The sequence below is a fragment of the Dermacentor albipictus genome, chromosome 2 (assembly GCF_038994185.2).
Source record: "Dermacentor albipictus isolate Rhodes 1998 colony chromosome 2, USDA_Dalb.pri_finalv2, whole genome shotgun sequence".
NCBI classification, from domain to species: domain Eukaryota; kingdom Metazoa; phylum Arthropoda; class Arachnida; order Ixodida; family Ixodidae; genus Dermacentor; species Dermacentor albipictus.
Genome location: NC_091822.1, coordinates 165,218,226 through 165,235,708, shown reverse-complemented (window position 1 = coordinate 165,235,708; position 17,483 = coordinate 165,218,226). Strand labels below are relative to the sequence as shown.

At 52.0% G+C, this 17,483-nt stretch overlaps 3 protein-coding genes across 4 annotated transcripts in view; all 3 read right to left on the bottom strand.

The window, feature by feature from the left end:
* Positions 1 to 4,438: 4,438 nt before the first annotated feature.
* On the bottom strand, positions 4,439 to 6,883 carry LOC139056263 (uncharacterized). Its single transcript, XM_070534346.1, has 2 exons — positions 5,964 to 6,883; positions 4,439 to 5,338 (listed from the first exon to the last, which is right to left on the bottom strand). The coding sequence occupies exons 1-2, from the start codon at positions 6,579 to 6,581 to the stop codon at positions 4,997 to 4,999; spliced, it is 960 nt and encodes a 319-aa protein (XP_070390447.1). The 5' UTR covers positions 6,582 to 6,883; the 3' UTR covers positions 4,439 to 4,996.
* Positions 6,884 to 10,581: 3,698 nt separating this feature from the next.
* LOC139055794 (uncharacterized) lies at positions 10,582 to 11,694 on the bottom strand. The gene has a single exon (XM_070533342.1). It carries the CDS (start codon positions 11,692 to 11,694, stop codon positions 10,582 to 10,584), a length of 1,113 nt encoding a protein of 370 aa, XP_070389443.1.
* A 969-nt stretch (positions 11,695 to 12,663) lies between these two features.
* Positions 12,664 to 17,483, bottom strand: part of LOC139056262 (palmitoyltransferase ZDHHC8-like) — a 35,221-nt gene continuing 30,401 nt past the window's right edge. For both annotated transcript variants that reach the window (XM_070534344.1, XM_070534345.1), the window contains one exon: positions 12,664 to 15,504. In XM_070534344.1, the coding sequence (XP_070390445.1) occupies positions 14,674 to 15,504 (831 nt within the window). In that variant the 3' untranslated portion in view covers positions 12,664 to 14,673. The remainder of the gene's footprint in view (positions 15,505 to 17,483) is intronic.

Genomic DNA, 17,483 nt, shown 5'->3' with positions numbered 1-17,483 from the left:
TCAAGCCAACCGCGCAGGTGGTACGGACTAGCGCGCTTATTCCAACACAGGGACAACTTTGGCGGTATTAAAATTGTGGGACAGAAGCCCTCCAGCTTCCGTGTACTGCCAAGAAAAACATATATGGGCCTTGTATACTACGTGTTGGCCACTTTCTTCAGGTTGTGAGCCACTTTGTGCACATGAGATACAATCTGCGGTATTTTTTCCCCCCACTGGCAGCTTGGCTCTCTGTTTGCCCTATTTTTGAAGGAAGGTTTCAGCAACTGTAACCACGACGGAGCGACGATATAAGCTGAATGTAGCCGGGCGACAATATTAAAGCTTTCCTGAATCGTGCTAACGTCCCCTCAAGACAGCAAGATCGTGCTTGTATTGACATCTTCTCACATGCAATGACATAATGAAGCTGGCAGCGGTGCCAGGTAGAACCTGACATTTTCAATCAAACTTCCATATAAAGTGGTCAATTCGAATATTTATTGGACCAATCGCGATGTTCTATACCACTCTTGAAGTGATCTACCTGTATTATCACAACGACCGTGCCAGATATAAAGGGAAAGATCTAATAATCGATCTACGTCCGCTTTTAAATAATTCGCGCCTCTTCATGTATGAGGACGCATAGGCTGCGAATATTGACGCCAAATTTACGCAGATGGCTCCACATATAAGCTCCAATTCTGACACGACATGTGCGTGAATTCCATCTACAAAGACAACAATCTCGGCTGCGGTCAGCCATATAGGCCATGGGACGTTGATCAACGGCTACGGAGGTCACCGCGCTGCGTCCCTGTATCTTTCACGTACATGTACGTTTTGGACGAGCAAGCAACGGGTGATCTGCGTGATCGTTACCGATTCTCGGGCAGCACACTTCCCCACGAAGTCGCGCGATGCAGAAGATCGGCAATTCGAGGCACCGACCATCAGCACACTTCGCATATATCACATCACTTATCACATGTCACATGTCTGTGAGCGGTAACCCGCTCACAGATATGTGACATAACGAGCAACGTTCAGCTGACCGCGCTGCTGAAGCGACGCACGGCCACATACCGCAGTTGGTCTCCCTACCATTCTCTAACTTCGAGGGCTGTGTACATCATGTTCCGGGTGCAGCGCACAAACTCTCACCATACGTGTACACATAGCGCGGACTTGGCGGCATGAATCCTTGCGCGACGATCAGCAGGCCCACGACTGCGGGCAAGCGCACGCCCACCGGGAGCCGCGAGTGGGGCGCGCCGAGTAGTTGCATCCCGAGCCCGACACCCTCTAACCTACACGCACATATACAACACCGTCACCTGTCAAGAAGAACGCTACCGCCGCCGCACAATGCTCTCACGCGAGAAGAAGCGAGAAGAAACCGTACAACAACGGAAACTACAAGCACATATCTACAATTGAGAGGGAGAGAGAGAATCAACTTTTGTGCTGAGCCCTTAGTGACGGTTGGTGCGCGCTGGCACCAGATGGGGTGGAACCTTCTTCTCAGGTCCCATATGCGTCCAGCAGTTCCTGGCCCCTAGCCGCCAGCGCGAGCTGGGTCGGTAGTTCGGGGCTGGACAACAAGGTCTCCCATCGCTCGGGGGAGTTGGGGCTGGGGAGGGTGGGGGGTAGGGATGAAGGGGGGTTCTTGAGCTTAGTGCACTCTGCAAGGATGTGTGCTAGAGTGCCTTTTGACCGTCTGCAAAAAGGGCATGAAGTGTCATGCTCTGTTGGGAACATCTTACGCAAGAGCACGGGATGCGCTAGCGACCCCGTTTGCGTGCGTCGCACGATCGTTTGCTGCATTCGGTTGAGTTGCGGATGCGGACGGGGAAGCCTACATCTGCCGCTTCTGTATATTTGCGTGATTTCTTTGTAGCTTGTCACGGGGTGCGGTAGCCCTGGCTCGTCCTCGGCCCGGATCGACAGCCTGTACCACACGCAGCATACCACCCCGCGCTGTATTCTTATGCGCACTGCCATGAATGCGCAACGCTCTAAACCATAGTATATACCACGTGGTATGTGCATACGCAGGCCCGCCAGTGCTCACAACCACAACACGTCCCACCACGCGGCAATGAGAGGCAGCGCTGTCCAGCTCCGATTCACCATAACTGGTCGACCGAGCGAGGAGGGCAGCTAAGGACGCTGGACTCCCGTACTGAGGAAATCACCCACTGGAGAGCGAGGGGCCACCAAGGGCTCCCTCACGCGAAAAGAGGCGACCCTTCAGGAGACCGCGACGGCCGCGGAGAGATTTGCGGCAGCGAGCGGGATGCGTTGCGCGCCCGAGAAGTCCGAGGTGATCCGGGTGCACGGAGGAGGAATCTACAAGTCCCCCGGCCCTAGCGACCTCTATTTAGAGGGCCAGAAGATCACGGAAAGCAATAAGACTAGGATTCTGGGTTTTTGGATCAGAGCAACCTGAAAGCCTCCCACACCATCCAAACCCTAAGGTCCGCCACCAACCAGATCTTGCGGATTATCAAACGAATAACAAGAAGCCGCAAGGGCATGCGAGAAGAGGACACGCTTCGCCTCGTCCAGGCTCTGGTGATCAGCAGAGTAACGTATAGCATGCCGTATCACTACCACTCGCTAAACAAACGCGACCAAGAACAAATCGATGCCATCATCAGAGGCGCGTACAAAAAGGCCCCGAGTCTCCCTGTCACCACCTCAAACGAGGTTAGCGGCCCTCGGGATCCACAACACCCTCGCTGAGCTGTCGGACGCGGTTATGGCTTCACAAAAAGCCAGGCTACAGAACACGGCGGCGGGCAGAGCCGTTCTCCACCGGACCGGAACGGCAACGGCCGGAACTCCGTGCCCTCGATGGGCAACGATCACTCCCGCCCGAGGTCAGAGGCAAGATCGAGGCGAACCCCATACCGAAGCACATGAGTCATTAACTCCATGAAGGACGACGCAAGGCTCGCGTCGACAGACTGCGCCGACTATTCAATGGTTACCCGTACGTAACGTGCGTGGACGTGGCGGCGTACCCTGTATAGGGAACCTCTTCGCAGTAGCCGCCGTGAAGGAGGGGACAACTCATTGACCCTCGCAACCTCCGTCAGGGCAGAAACCCCCGCTGCGGCTGAGACCATAGCCGCGGCGCTAGTAATAAAGCAACAAGACAGGGCAGGCAGAGAAGTCCATGGCGTTACCGACTCGGAACAGGCCTGCCGTAACTCTACCAACGGATGAACACCGCTACTGGCGGCTCAGATTCTAAGCCCGAGGCTGCAAGAATCCCATCAAATTACGTGGACGCCGAGCCATGCGGGACTGGAAGGGAACGAAAGGGCGAACGCGGGCGAACGCCTTCGCTCGAGCGCTAATAAACCGAGTGGGGCGAAACCAATCGTCTCATCAATCCCCACCCTTTACCTTCGTGCCCCTGCCATTAAATTACTGCGACCGACTCGAGATGCAGCAACTCAACCGCAGAATTTATCCTCTCCCTCACAGAAAGCTCAGCACTGAAGACGCAGTATAGCTCTCAGACTTATTCAGACCAACACGTTCCCAAACCTACACAGATACAGCAAAATGTACCCGCAAACATATCGCACCATCTGCCCCTGGTGGGGCGACACACGCCCTACACTCTTTCACATCTCGTGGGGGTGCGGGGGCAAACCTCAACACTTAAAGACGCCTAGCACGCCATTTGAGCGGTGGGAGGTACAGCTGAACGGCGATACCCTGGCTAGGCGAGAAGCTCTCGTCCAGCAAGTACGTCGAGCAGCCATGGCCAGTGGAGTCCTGGAATGAGGACGCCACCCACTCGACCTCAAGAGCAACGACTCCGACGGTCCAAGTAAATGTTTTCTCTCTCTTTCAATCTCCTCTTTCTCCCTAAGAACGGAACATCTGTTACGACAGGGGCTATATATAGAAAGGTCACTGAGCCCTCATCAAGATAGCTGCAAGTGATGCGCAGTACTCTATCGTCCGCATGTTGTGAGCATGTGAGGAATTAATACACCAAAAATAGCCGGCAAACTTTCCGGAAGGGAGCAGTGGGAGACTTGGCTCGCCAGCGGGGATCGGGAGATTCAACTAGCGCTCCTCGACCAAGCACGGCGGACCGCTCAAGCCAGAGGGGCCCTGGACTAGGGGCTCCACCCACTCGCTTTCTGCATTTTTTTTCTTTTAAATAAACGTTTTGATATATATTTTGGAGTCCTCGGATTATACTCGGTCCGAACGTCAATGCAAAAGAAATGCGGCACATCTGCGCTGCGACCACTCGACACAGCTGCTCGGGCAGGTATTTAATAAAAAAGCAACGTCTTGTGCAGTCCTGGATAATCAAGGACAAACTGAAGATACCTTATACTTTCGCGTCATTTGGCCTATACAGCAGCAGCAGCAGCAGCAGCAGCCATCGAGGCACTCTAAGACGAAGGTAAGACTACACTCGTACTACACCGCAAACAATTTAATGGTGGTGTTACACATTCCCAAGTCCCACACTGAACGCCTTCTCATGCCCATTTTATTCGTTTTTTTTTGCGTCTCGTTTGTTTGCAAGCGCTGCAGCGAGATAACAGTGACGTGGGATAGAAGCCAACCCAATGCTTTTGCAGCAGTTCCTGAAGGACGCGTCACTAACACAGCTAAGCATTCCGGACCACACCGTCCCGTTGCCCCGCTTTCAATCATGTATGAGCGTCCATATTTTGTTTTTGGAGGCAGAGCCCGTTTTCGAAGTGTTCACACGTGAGACTAATGTCGCCACGGCGAAACCGCCGCCACGTCATCGGACAGGCTTTCCGCAGCTTGGCCGTCAATCTCGCTTACATATCATCCAGGATCTGCCATCTGCGCCCAGGATAACACAGCCTCACGATTTCGCTACCGTCCCAATGAGGTTCGCCAGCCGGACAGCGCGTCTAAGCCCTCGTATCCTCGGCCAAAACTTTTGTTCTGCGGCTGTCAGGGACAAATGGCAGACGGTGGCGGCGAAACATCCGAGAGTTCAGTACAAGTCGGGACAGTCCTCCTCGATGTGCACCACGCGCGTGGCGATCTGTCGATCGCGCGACGACCCTCTCATCGACCGCGAGGGCCCGGGCGGGTCCTCGAAGATGTGCACCACGCGGGACGAGCTGCGACGGCTCGCCATGGCGTCGTCCATGATGTGTACCGTTTGCATCGCGGGACACGGCTCGGGAAGCAGCTGCTCGCAGCGCCGACCCATCGAGGAAGACGAGTCATTCAGGATGCGAACGCCGGTGAAGCTGCCGCCGCCGCCGGCACCGCTGCAGGTCGTGACAATGGGTTGCTGGTAGCCGCCGTAGCTGTCGCTGCTGCAGATGACCTGTAGTGTGAACGGGCGTAGAGAGAGAGAGAGAAAAAAAAGAAGCATTAGGAGTTGCTGCATTCAGCAGAGGAAAACCCCAAGATGTGTGCACGTGCATGCGCGCGATAACAATCATGCGAAGCCAGCAGACGGCAGTTTCGTTCCCTTTCCCGCGCTGCCAGTTATAATGCACGATCCTGTTTCGTTATACATACTCTATATTGCGTAAAGCCTATTGAATACTGCGCTCTTGCCTTTAGCACTAATCAGTCACGTGATTCGGCGCATTGGAGTCACAGGACTCACCAAACGCCGCTACGATTTAATGCTATATGCTTGCAGAAGAATGTACAACCCTTCCTACTAAGCTCTTCGGGCGCATAGATTAGAAAACCAAGTATAGGCTAACCAGTCTATCGTCAACACAGGGACTCGGAGTTACAGCAATTACTGCTACGCGCGACTACGTCACGCCAAAACGGCATATGGAGACGGCGCAGGCGCGTTGTGGTCAGGATTCAGTCGCCACTTAAATGCCGACCAGGGGCGACGACCCATTCGCCAGCACTCGTGGGCGTGGGAAGTGCCCATAGCCCATCGTCTTCAATGAGACTGCGTTCTCCGGGACCAGAAGTGGGCTCACCTGCACACCGCCAGGGGCACACCCTCTGCTCGACGGCACAGGCGCGGGCCGCGGCTGTACCACGACCGGATTTCCGGGCTGCTCGTTGATGACGGTGACCGACGTCAGACCCGGCGCCGTCTCCTGGCCGAGCGTCGTCTCGAAGCAGATGGGCAGCCGCTTGTTCGCCAGCAACGAGAGCGGGTCGCAAATTCCGCTCTTCATGCTGGCCACACTGGCCAGCTTGGTGCCGGAGCCCGAGGCGGCGGCGGGCTTTGCGGCGGCCTTGTCCTTGTCCTTATCCTTGTCCTTGTCCTTATCCTTGTCGTCCTGGCCTTCCTTGCCGCGGTCACGCCGCTTCTCTTCCTCCTCCTGGCTCAGCGGTCGGCCCACGGTCACCTCGAGGCCTCCCTCGGGTGTGATGCGCCAGTCGAGACGCGACCCTTTGATCTTCGGGGGCGCGGGCATGCCGATGGTCTCCACGGGGCCGCAGAAGACCTTGGTGAGCGAAGACTGGCGGGTCACCATCTGCGACTGCTGCGCCGAGGGGTCGACCGCGAACACGCGCACGCCTTCGTCCATGCAGACCACGTCGTTGGGGTCGCCCAGCGTGATGACGCGAACGCTCCTGCCGGCCATGATGATTCTGCTGCTGTCGGTGCTACGTCGTGGACTGCCCGAGAGGCGGCTCTTCTCTGGCGGGGGTTGCGGGGGTGACTGCTCACTATCAGCCGGGCGGGAGCGCACCCGTCACAGAATTTCGCACCCGAGCAGAATTTAGATCACATACGTCACCGGGAGAGGGCCCGCGGCAGCTGCCTACTTCGTAGGTCTTTGGCGACCATCGCCGAGCTCCATCGGTGAGACGACGGCCTGCGGCTGCTGGTGCCGGTGTGGAACGCGAGCACGAGCCTTCGCGCTACGGTTGATAATGATGATGATGACGACGACGCTGTGGCATTTCGCATCTCCGTAGCGAGCGATCCCAAAATATGTCTCGCCCCCGAAGGAGGAAGAGGAAGTGATTGTTCTCTTCTCCCAACAAACTTACGTCTCGTTCGTCTAGTGCGGGTGCCAGGTCACAAAGGCCAAGCATTAGACGGATATGCTGATGCGCTCGCAGTAGCATCCCACGATGGTCCTATATTCCCCATTTTACCTTCGTCAGCTTTCATCACTGCGGCGCGATTCAGAAAATATACAACTCTAAATGAGTTTCTTCAACATCATTTCTCGGCGACTCCAACAAACGTCATCGCAACTTACGCATCACAGTGGGAAGAAAAATCAGACGTTGGAATCCCTTGTGATGAACTTTGTCTGCCTTCTTTCGTTTCGAATAGGTTCGCGCAATCATCATTGGCAACGTCTGATTTTCCCACATCTCAGTTTTCCTTGGAATAACAAATGGGTGCTCCTCTAGAAAAATTGAAGTAATCATTACAAGACTATACGGTGTCGAGTCCCCCCACTGAACCTTTACCTCCACATGTCTGGTCTGGTTATATCGCCCATGTGTCCCTTGTGCAATGAGGCTGAACCTCTGGAACACTTCTGGAAGCCACCGTTTCATTATCCAACGGAAAAGATTTTTAGAAGAACCCTTCCAAAAGCCTCGCTTGAATTTAACTCTTCTTTTAACTCTTTCCTTTGGGGCTACTGTACTGGGTTACAGCCACAGGAACGTTTGTGAAGCCCTCTGCATCTTTCTGCGCGAGACAAAACGAACTGCATGTTAGAATTCAAAATTCTTATAATGTTCACAAAATTAACAAAAATATCTAGATAACTGATTATTCATACATGTAACAGTAGACACATTAAATCCCAATTACAACATACTTATTTCATTTCACCTGAATTTATTCACAAAAAAATGCTAACAATTCCTTCACCGCCCGATTCATGGCCGAGCCCCCAGAGTGGGTTGCGCCATTTCACTAGGGAACAAGAACAAGAAGGATCATTTCACCGTATTACTGAACCCCATATAGTTTTCATACTACAGCTTCATTCATGTTTTCCTGTAGCTCCTTGGCCTAGATTTCATGCGACCCAGGTTATTTTTTAGCATGCAGACTTTACTACATTCAGGAATATTGTCTTTGGAACACTGATAAGCTATACTCCCATACCGCACTTCTAAATGAGATTCTACAAGATCGTTTCTCGGCAATTCCAACAAACCTCAACGCAACTGACGCATCACACTGGAAAGAAAAATCAGACGTTGGAATCGTTTGTGGTAAACTTGGTTTGAATTTTTTTCTTTTCGAATGCCAAATTTTAAGCCTATCTTTCTTGATGGTAGAGTTCATAGGAGCAATTCTCGCCCTGCGTAAATTAACTTTTTTCAATTATGCCACAGCTGCTATTGTCGCAGATCGTCTATCTGCGTGTTCGTCCCTATCCGCGTCTAGTGATTTTCCTGTATTACGACTATTCCTTTCCGTATATAGTCCCTTCTAATTTGCAATGTATTCGATTAATTTGGGTGCCTGGTCACAAGAGTTTGTTTTCGAGTGAATCTGCGGACTCATTCTCCAAATTAGGTTGCCAGACGTCCTCTTTGAATTTTTACTGCGCAGGTCTGCTTTGAGGCATTCCTCAAATTGCATTTTCTCTAATGAGGAGGAAACATTAGATCAATTCTTTTTGTCATGGGTCTTCGAAGTTCTCTTTCGTAAAATTGGCCTGGATCTGACAATTTCATTTGGAGCTTCGACTCTCGTGTACAGTCACAGGTATGTTAGCGTCCCCCATCCAAAGTGTATTATTAGTACTATTATTAGTACTATTATTAGTATTATTAGTTTTTAGTATATTTCAATTCAGGATATGTCGGTCATTTTCTCGCATCTGTCACACTGAATTTGTTGATTATTGAATTTTTTTAGAGAGAGAGAGAGAGAGAGAGAGAGAGAGTCAACATTTATTATTGCCAGCAACCACGAGGGCGGACAGAGCCTTTTAATTTCTATATTCATTAAGCCTTATCCACCTGAATCTTGGCCAATCACCCACAGCAGATGTGAGACACCATGTCCGAGGATAACAACAGCCTTGCCATTCCAGATATTCTGTCTTTGGGAGCCTCCTCTCTAGGACATTGTCACAGGTATGTCTGTGCATCTGTTGAGAAGCTTATTCTCCCTGAACCAGGACGAATTCCTTGTCAAATTCTTAAATATTGGTCTTATATTACTTTTCATTTACTCATAATTTCTCATTATAGTGCGTCTTTTTTAAATCTAACTAATTATATTGCTAAAAAGGACATCTTGTTAGGCGAGTTGGTCACAATTCACCTTGGGTACTAGGCGCGAAAACACACACGACACAAGGAAAGAGACGAGGCAGAAGCTCTGTCCCGTCTCCTTCCTTGTGTTGTGTGTGTTTTCGCGCCTAGTACCCAAGATGAATTATATTGCTAACTCGTCCAACTATGAAGACAAACCAACCAACCACTGCAAATAGTAGCTTTCACATTTTATGATCCCTTCATTCGATAGTGAAGTATTGGTTAAGCTAAATTACATGAGTCCAAGTGCCTCGTCACAAAGGCTTATTTATGAATGAAATGACAAATAACCTGGCTCTCGAGAGCACAGAGATTATCGGCCCTATTCCCTGCGTGGCCTGAGGTGAGGTTGCTACTTTGCCTCATATGCTCTGGGCGCGCGGGTCGCTGGGCCCGAAGTTCACCAAGGAAGAGCGGGACGCGCTCCTGCGAAGTCCCGTCTTTGAGGACCAGATCCTGGCCGTCCAGCGCACCCGCGATCGGGCCGGCAGGCTAGATCTGTCAGTCCCTCGTGGGATTAGCCGGGTGCGCGTTTTATCGCGCTTTGCTGGACCCAATAAAAGTTTATACACTCACTCACTCACTCACTCACTCACTCACTCACTCACTCACTCACTCACTCACTGTGCCTACTTCTAGCATCATCTCCTGTAACTGGTGCTACATAGGTTGGCTGCCCTCATTTATGCTCGAGCGGTTCGGGCTAGAGTGCTACACAGATCCCAAGGTACCGACGACCACGACGCGCTCTTGCTTAGACTTGTCCTTCGCCAAGAACATGTCCATTATCGTCATCGAACCCTTGGCCTTCTAGAGGAAGGCCTACAATATGCTCATTGGCACTTTTGCCCTCAGTATAATATTTAGTGAAGTTGATGAATTAATAATAACAAATTATGCATTTAGGTGAAATGCAAAAAAAAGAAAGAAAAATAGCCAGACTTTCACTAAGCGACGGCAAACATCAAACCTTGGTTCAGTCCCAGCCACGCGGCGTTCGTATATTTTGACATTTTGGCGCAAGTCACGTGGTACATCAACAATATTGTGCACAAGCAGCGCCGCCTCAATCGCGGAGTGCAAGAGTTTTGGAATGCGCGGCGTTAAACGACGGGAAGAGTAGAAATTTTCACGCATGAAGGTGTCGCCGGCACACCGTTACAATTGTTTTTTTTTTTTTTGTAGTCTGTAAATGCAATGCGCGTCCACGAACAAGTATAGCGCAGTACCTCCGAGGCTCCCGTTCTCCACTCGAGTATACAATGCACCACAATTTCAGACGAATCTTGACGCGACCGTTCTGCGCGTCACCCTCGGACGTCCTCCAGCTGCGACAGCTCAAAAGTCGTCGGGACCGCCAGAATCTCGCGCGACGGCGCGGGTAGCGCCGAACGAGGCACCGATCGAGCCGGACCGCGTGACCACGTTGATTCGACACGAACCGAAGTCGGCCAGGCGTCTCGCAATTTCCCCGACGCACTCGACGCACGGCCGCGACGATTCCTCCTGCTCAGCGACGCCGCCCGGCACGATGCTACGGCGCCTCACGACGTACGCCGGTAGCGATGGACGTCTGGGGGACACCGTGCCTACAGTTCCCGCCGCCGGCGCGTCGAGGATCCGCACCGAAACGGCGCTGTCCCGCCGCGTGGCAGGCTCAGTCTTCGCACGCAGCGTTACCTCGAAGCATACCGGCTCGCGAGGTCTGAGCGCGAACGACCAAGTCCTGTCGGGCTTGACGGACTCCGCTTTGCTTCCACCTCCTCGCGAGGGCGGCGGCGAGGGCGAAGCGCTGGCAGCTTCGGGCGTCGCGGTTGCCGGGGAAGCCGGGGAGCCCGGGGAGGACGGGGAGGTCGGGGAGCCCGGGGAGGTCGGGGAGACCCCCTTCTTCCCTTTGGTGCCGGCCTTCTTCCCTTTGGTGTCGGCCTTCTTCCCTTTGGAGCCGGCCTTCTTCCCTTTGGCTTTGGCCTTCTTCCCTTTGGCTTCGGGCGTCGGGGTTGCCGGGGAGCCGCCCTCCTTCCCTTTGGTGTCGGCCTCGTTGGTCGCGTCCTTAGCCTCAGCTCGCTGGGCTTCCTCCTCCTCCTCGGTCAGAGGCGGGCCGACGCTCACCTCGAGGCGTCCGTTCGGGTGGAGCTTCCATTCCAGTCGCGTCCCCCGCAGCTGGGCTTGACCGCCGCTTTCGGCCGCCGCGATACTCCGAGTCTCGGGCATGTGGCAGTAGACGTTCGTCATCGAGCATCGGCTCGCGCTGGACTTTGGAAAGCGGAAGCGGGAAGGAAGCCGCGGCAGCGATCGCCGGTGGGACGTACACGGTTCGGCGGGGAGCACCTCGACCTCGACGAGATCCGCTGCCCGAGCCGGCATGGATGGCTCCACAGATTCGTCGTCTGCGGATTCGTCTTCTGCGCAGACCACGCGAACTTCGCGTACCTTCGTCAAGTCGGCACCCATTCTGCTTGCGGGCACGTTTCGCGTCGACTGGCGCCTGCTCACGTGCGCCAATTGGTCTCACCGCCCGGAGAGATGTCGCGGGCCGTCGGTTCTCGCTGCCGCGGCTGCGCTGGAAGCAAGCCGCCATGTTGGAAACATGCTGACGCGCGTGCCGAGGCAACATTTCTGGTTAACACCGAGGACGGTGCACGCTTTGCTAACAACACTACGGTGTGGAAACACTTACGACACCATGTTAAGTAAGCATTGCTGGAAATAATTCCCACTTAGTGTAGCGTATTTTAGATTCCAGAACGAGATTCTTTAAAAATTGAAAGCCAGAGGGCGCCTTCGTCGAGGCCACCCTTTCCGTCATTTCTGCTAACAAGACGAAGACTTAGCGGAACACAGATCGGGTACAGTAAAATCATAGAGAAACAAAGGTACGCATACAGTACTTTTCTATGGTGAAATGGCATATCACTATAAAGAACGCCAAACTAGGCTCGAACTGGTTGTACATTGCCACCAGAAGGCACACAAAGTGCAGCTGCTCCTAGTACATGGTGCCTGTAGGGGACCATATATTGGCACTCTTGTCTTGTTCTCCAGGGACCAGGCAACAGGAAGAGGGCAAAAAGAAGATTGCCTGCATCTCATTAAGCATTTCAGAGAACTAGGAAGATTACCAAATTAAAAAGCCGGAGACGGGGTCTACACAACTCTGCACATGAAACGTTGGTGCTATCTTCTGATTAGCCAGGAGCTCTATAATGAAATTGCTCAAGCGCACTGCTAAGATCAAGTGTGCAGGGATAACATTTTGCCAGATTTGGTCTATGAAACAAAGGCACCGAAAATAACAAGAACAGCACTGCCTCTGAACAAAGTGATGAGGTGCAGGAACTGTTTACTAATTTAAGTGCTCAAAAACTATCCACTTGGCCATGCTCATCTGTGCAATGCTTGAACGGTACACATGCAAAAAGAGAAGAAAAAGAAAAGCTTTGCTTGCAAGCTTTATTTCAAAGCCATTTTTAATTGCACTGCAGCATTTAAATCACAAATCCAGTCCATAATACTATACCTTTTTTCTGTCTTTTCTTCAACGCGTCTGACTGAAAATACAGTTGTTAAATGTGCATGAGCTAAAAACAAGGTGTGAATCTTTGACAAATGCTCTGCTTGGATCTGCCTATGTACATGGGCCATGGACACCACCCGCATCCCTGCTGTCCAGGTTGAAACTAGCCTTAATAATCACTTGAGCCACCACAGGTCAGATTCTTACCTCTGCAAAACGTATGCTCACAAAAGTTTTGCATCAGCCAACTGAACCCATTTATTCAACAAACAAGATAAAAATTACGCTATATCTTCAACTTTAAAACGTCAGCAGCAGACGGTCAGTCAGCATGCACAAACACACATTATATAAAAAAAATGCGGGAAAACAAAACAAAACAAAAAGAACCCTGCCAGCAAGGGCCCTTTCTCTCTCTCTCTCTCTGCTGGTATGTAAATATAGGTTAAGTATGAGCGTTTCAATTGCAACAAAACTCATTGTGTGATGATGATGCATACATATCTCTCATGCCTACACAACTGCCTCGTGCAGCAAACAAAAGAAAGAACATCAGAAAGAGGGGCTAGCTGTTAAAATAAACTGCACAATAATCACAAATGTACAGGAAAAGAAGACACACCAACAGTGTGTAAAAGAAAACTGGAAAAACAGACAGAATGAATGTTACTTGGGCCCAGACTACTTGTGCTCAACATTATCCTCGTACACTTGCAGTGCAACCAACAGATTTCCTACAGCTCTTCGAATTGGCACTTTGACAAATGAACAATAATACTAGATCACAGGCCTGGCAAAGTACACCTAAGCCTCTTTTTTGTCACACTACTTATCTAATCAAATATAAAGAATGGAGAGAGAGAGACAGAAAAACAAAATGAATGGGAAAAATGGCAGGGTTGAGCCAGAACACTGCTCTTCAGGTTGTTGGTGCATCAGGAAGGTCTCTGCGAGACCCGTGACATATTTCACACCTATGTACAAAGTCGAACTTTTAAATACAGCCGTAGAGAAGTGAGTGAGCATTCAAAAGTGACCCACACAAGCATAGCAAAAACTGTCCATCCAACAAGTAAACCAGCTTGTTCCTTTCAAGACATCAACTGTACACTAGCTTAGCCTAGCTGTATGCTTCGAACCCACGGGAAAAAAAAGAAGGCTAAGGACAGAGGTGGCTTGTTCTGCTGCTCAGCGTTCGAGACACAGGAAGTCTCTATATTAATAAATAACAATCCTAATTGGCAAAAATATTACAGCAAAGGAGGAATTCATTTTTGAAGTTACACAAGACAAAGCAGGGGAGTGTGGGCCAGTGCTACAACGGCAATGAGAACGCAGGGGACATGGCACACAAATGCTGACTCTCTCCGCAGATGTGCCTTGGCAAACACATAGAACAACAAACACAGACTATACCAACCAACAAAACAAGAGTGTATCCACAGCTGCACTTAATGTACATAACAGCCCCGTGTTTCCATGCAGCAGAGGGCACCAGAGCTGACCAGCATCACAGTTAGGACCCAGTGCCCCTCGCACAAACTTTGCTTGTGAGGGGGGGCCAGGCCCTGGCAGTTCCTTCTATGCCCTTGTTTCAATGCCGCCAGCCTTCCGACACTGGAAATGCCATCCTCGGGTGCTTGGCATCGTGCTTCAGAGTTTACACTAACAATCCTGCCGATGGCAGGAGAGTGCTTCGCGAACGTTCCACACAGGCCGGGAACAAACAGAACACAGCAGGTGCCCCGAAAACGAACATTCAGCACAGTAGCCAGCACACCAAAGGACTTTGGTTCTTCCACCCTATCTGCGGTACCCTGATGGCGGCGAAGGCCTCGAGAGAGCCGCAAGCTCTTACAAACACTCCGCCTGCGCACACGACTACGGCAGGCAACGCGAGACTAACACCCAGCCGGCTAGACCGAAATCTCATAGTTCATGTCGTACACCGAGCGACGCTCGCCCGACGCGGGCACCGTGCCGTCGGCGTTGCGCTGCGGCCGCGCCCCCGACGAGCCCTTCTCCAGAGAGTCCGTCATCTCCAACGCCTTCACGAACGACATGGGCCGCCGCGGTGCGGCCCGCCCCGGGTAGTGGGTTCCTTCGAGGCCCGAGCCCTTGCTGCCCGGCCCCTGGGGCGGGGTCCCCCCGCCGGGAACCCCACCGCCGCCGCCGCTCAACCGCCGCGCCGACACACTGCTGCCTCCGGGAGTCGGCGTCGCCCTGACGTCGCCGCGCGATCCGGGCCGCGGTGGCGGTTGCCGCGCCTCCCATCCCAGCAGCGTCCGATTCGCAGAGAGGTCCGACGGCGCCGTGGGCGCGCACGGCGGGTAGTTGCCGTTCGCCTGGTCGAGTTCGCTCTCGGAGGCGAAGCGCCGGCCCGACGGGCTCGCGCCGCCGCCGACCAGCCGGCGCGGTGCCGCCCCGGGCGACGGCAGCGGCGGACGGCGTAGCGGCGAGCCGACCGTCGGACTGGTCAGGCTGCGCGGCGGCGTGCGGCACGGGCTCTGCGGCCAGCGCAGGGGCTGCAGCGGGATGCTGTTGGAAGGGGCGCCGCCCAGGCTACTGGGGGGCACCGGGTGCTGCCGGGCCGCGACGTCACCCGGCAGGAAGCCGCTGCCCGTCGGGCTGAAGAAGTTGGTCTTGGAGCCGTGGTGCGGCGGCTGCGGTGGCGAGGGTTCGCAGTCCCGCGACTGCGTCGCCTCGAACGCGTCGATGTCGGACGGCTCGACCAAGCCCTGCGACATCTGCAAACCACAAAGCCCCAGAGAGAAAGTACATTACGGATCACCCCAATTGCACCGCCTCAACTTTATTGGGAAAGTAAATGAAAGCGATGGAGCCTTAGGCAGAGAGAGAGAAAGATCTAATCAAACAAACAAGAACAGTACGCAGGTGTTCATGCTGTACCTCGGGCAGTGATAAATCTCGGAATACTAACTCGTGTTTTCTTTAAGAGGAAGCCTTAGCTTGGGGGCTCTTATCTAAATACATGCGAACGGAGAAATCGTTTTTCTCAGCAACGACTGCACCAAACTTGATGAGGCTTGTTGCATTTAAAAGAAAAAAAAATTAAAATCTAGTGACTGCTGGAAGCGAATTTTTTTATTTAGGTCAATTACATTTTAATAAGAGCAATTAAAATTACACAATTTTAGATAACGGCACTACTAAGTTCTCAGCTTAATAGTGACAACTCGGCAATGAACAAGATCATCGCCGACTGCCACACTCCCTAATGCGAAGATTGAGCGCCGCTGCTTAGGTGTTTTGAATCCGCGATATATTGTGGCAAATCATTTCATTCTGAACGACAGGGTCCTCTGGGCCGCGGCGCTTAGCCTCTGCTCGGGCAGCTCGTTTAGCAGCAGCGGCAGACGAAGCATTTCCAATTGCTCATTGTTCAGAGAGAAGGCGTGAACACGGGAACGCATGGATCGCGTAGAGCGCATTCTCTAGCAGCAGCGGTGCTGGCGAAGTGGCGCATGCGCAGTGGGTCCGAAGCCCACGGCAGTGCTTTGTTTTCATATATGATATCAGTTGATGCGGTTGCCGCATGCCTGGTCGCCGCCGTCGTCTGGTGCAGCACTTCGCTTTCCTCCTCACCATTTCACCATACTCTCCTTCGTTGTCCTCCTCGCGCTCTCTTCGCTATCACAGTCTTTCATCCCCGCTGCGCTTCGCGTTCGCTCTTTCATCCTTCGCTATGCTCGTTCGCTCGGTTACACCGAAGGACGTTGATGCTCAACGCAGGTACGGGTGCATAGGAGCTGCGATCTAAAACGATATCACAATTACGTAAACCACACCTAATAGCACGTTTAAAGTCGACAAATCTGTCATGATAATTTATATCTTACATGAATTAGTTATGTTTGTCAGTCTTGCATGTTGGTGGGGGTGCTTGAAAGCAAGAGCAATACATAATGTAGGTAAATTTTGACCGCTTTTGATGCTCCAATAGGTGCAGTTTATAGAACTGTGATATCTGTTTTTGGTGCAGAGCTACAGATTTGTAAACGTTGTGCTTCTATATTTTTAAAACATACAATGTAAAAAATTAAATTTAGGGCCTAGGTCGAAATCCTGCTTTTTAGTCACTAGACTAAATCTTTATCTCAAATATAACAAATTTCATCTAAACAAGTGAAGAGATTGCCTCACAAAAGCATTTCTGCACATTACATGTATTTGAATAGGCAGCATCAGAGTTGGCCCCGAGCTAAAGCTCCCTCTTAAGAGTGCACTGTACTGCACATGCCCTGCACAAAACAGCAGCTTTGCTGTTTACGAGACTAACAGGCCCGGCAATGTCCTGACACTACCAATTCCCCTACACAGGAAGGAAAAAATGCCATCCCCAGAAGAACCGCTAAGTCTGTTTTGTCGACCATCCGTGTATCATTCCTATCAGGGTTGCTGTTCTTGACTCTTGACTTCTCTCCACTTTGCTACATCTATTGGCCATTCCTTCGTTAGCTTCTTTATTTGCATTTTAAGATCATTCTACTATCAGTTACAACAGCATTGAGTAGGCAGAATCAAACCACAAGGTGACAAGATATCCCGATTTAGGCAGGGCAAGTCCTGCTTTTAGTGCAGTGGTCGCACTGTCCCACGGTTTACATGTGGTATGGTGTTGTGTCCTGCTTTGGCCTCTCCGGATCCGAGTTATCCCGAAATGCCTGCCCTGTGGTGCTGAATCGGCTAGTCACTATCTCGTATG

What these genes read in the sequence shown, in the direction of transcription:
- LOC139055794 (XM_070533342.1), bottom strand. Translation starts at nt 11,694, where the DNA reads ATGGGTGCCGACTTGACGAAGGTACGCGAAGTTCGCGTGGTCTGCGCA.
- LOC139056263 (XM_070534346.1), bottom strand. Translation starts at nt 6,581, where the DNA reads ATGGCCGGCAGGAGCGTTCGCGTCATCACGCTGGGCGACCCCAACGAC. An exon ending in GTGCCCCTGGCGGTGTGCAG is followed by an intron (nt 5,339 to 5,963) that starts GTGAGCCCACTT and finishes TTCACACTACAG; the next exon opens with GTCATCTGCAGCAGCGACAG.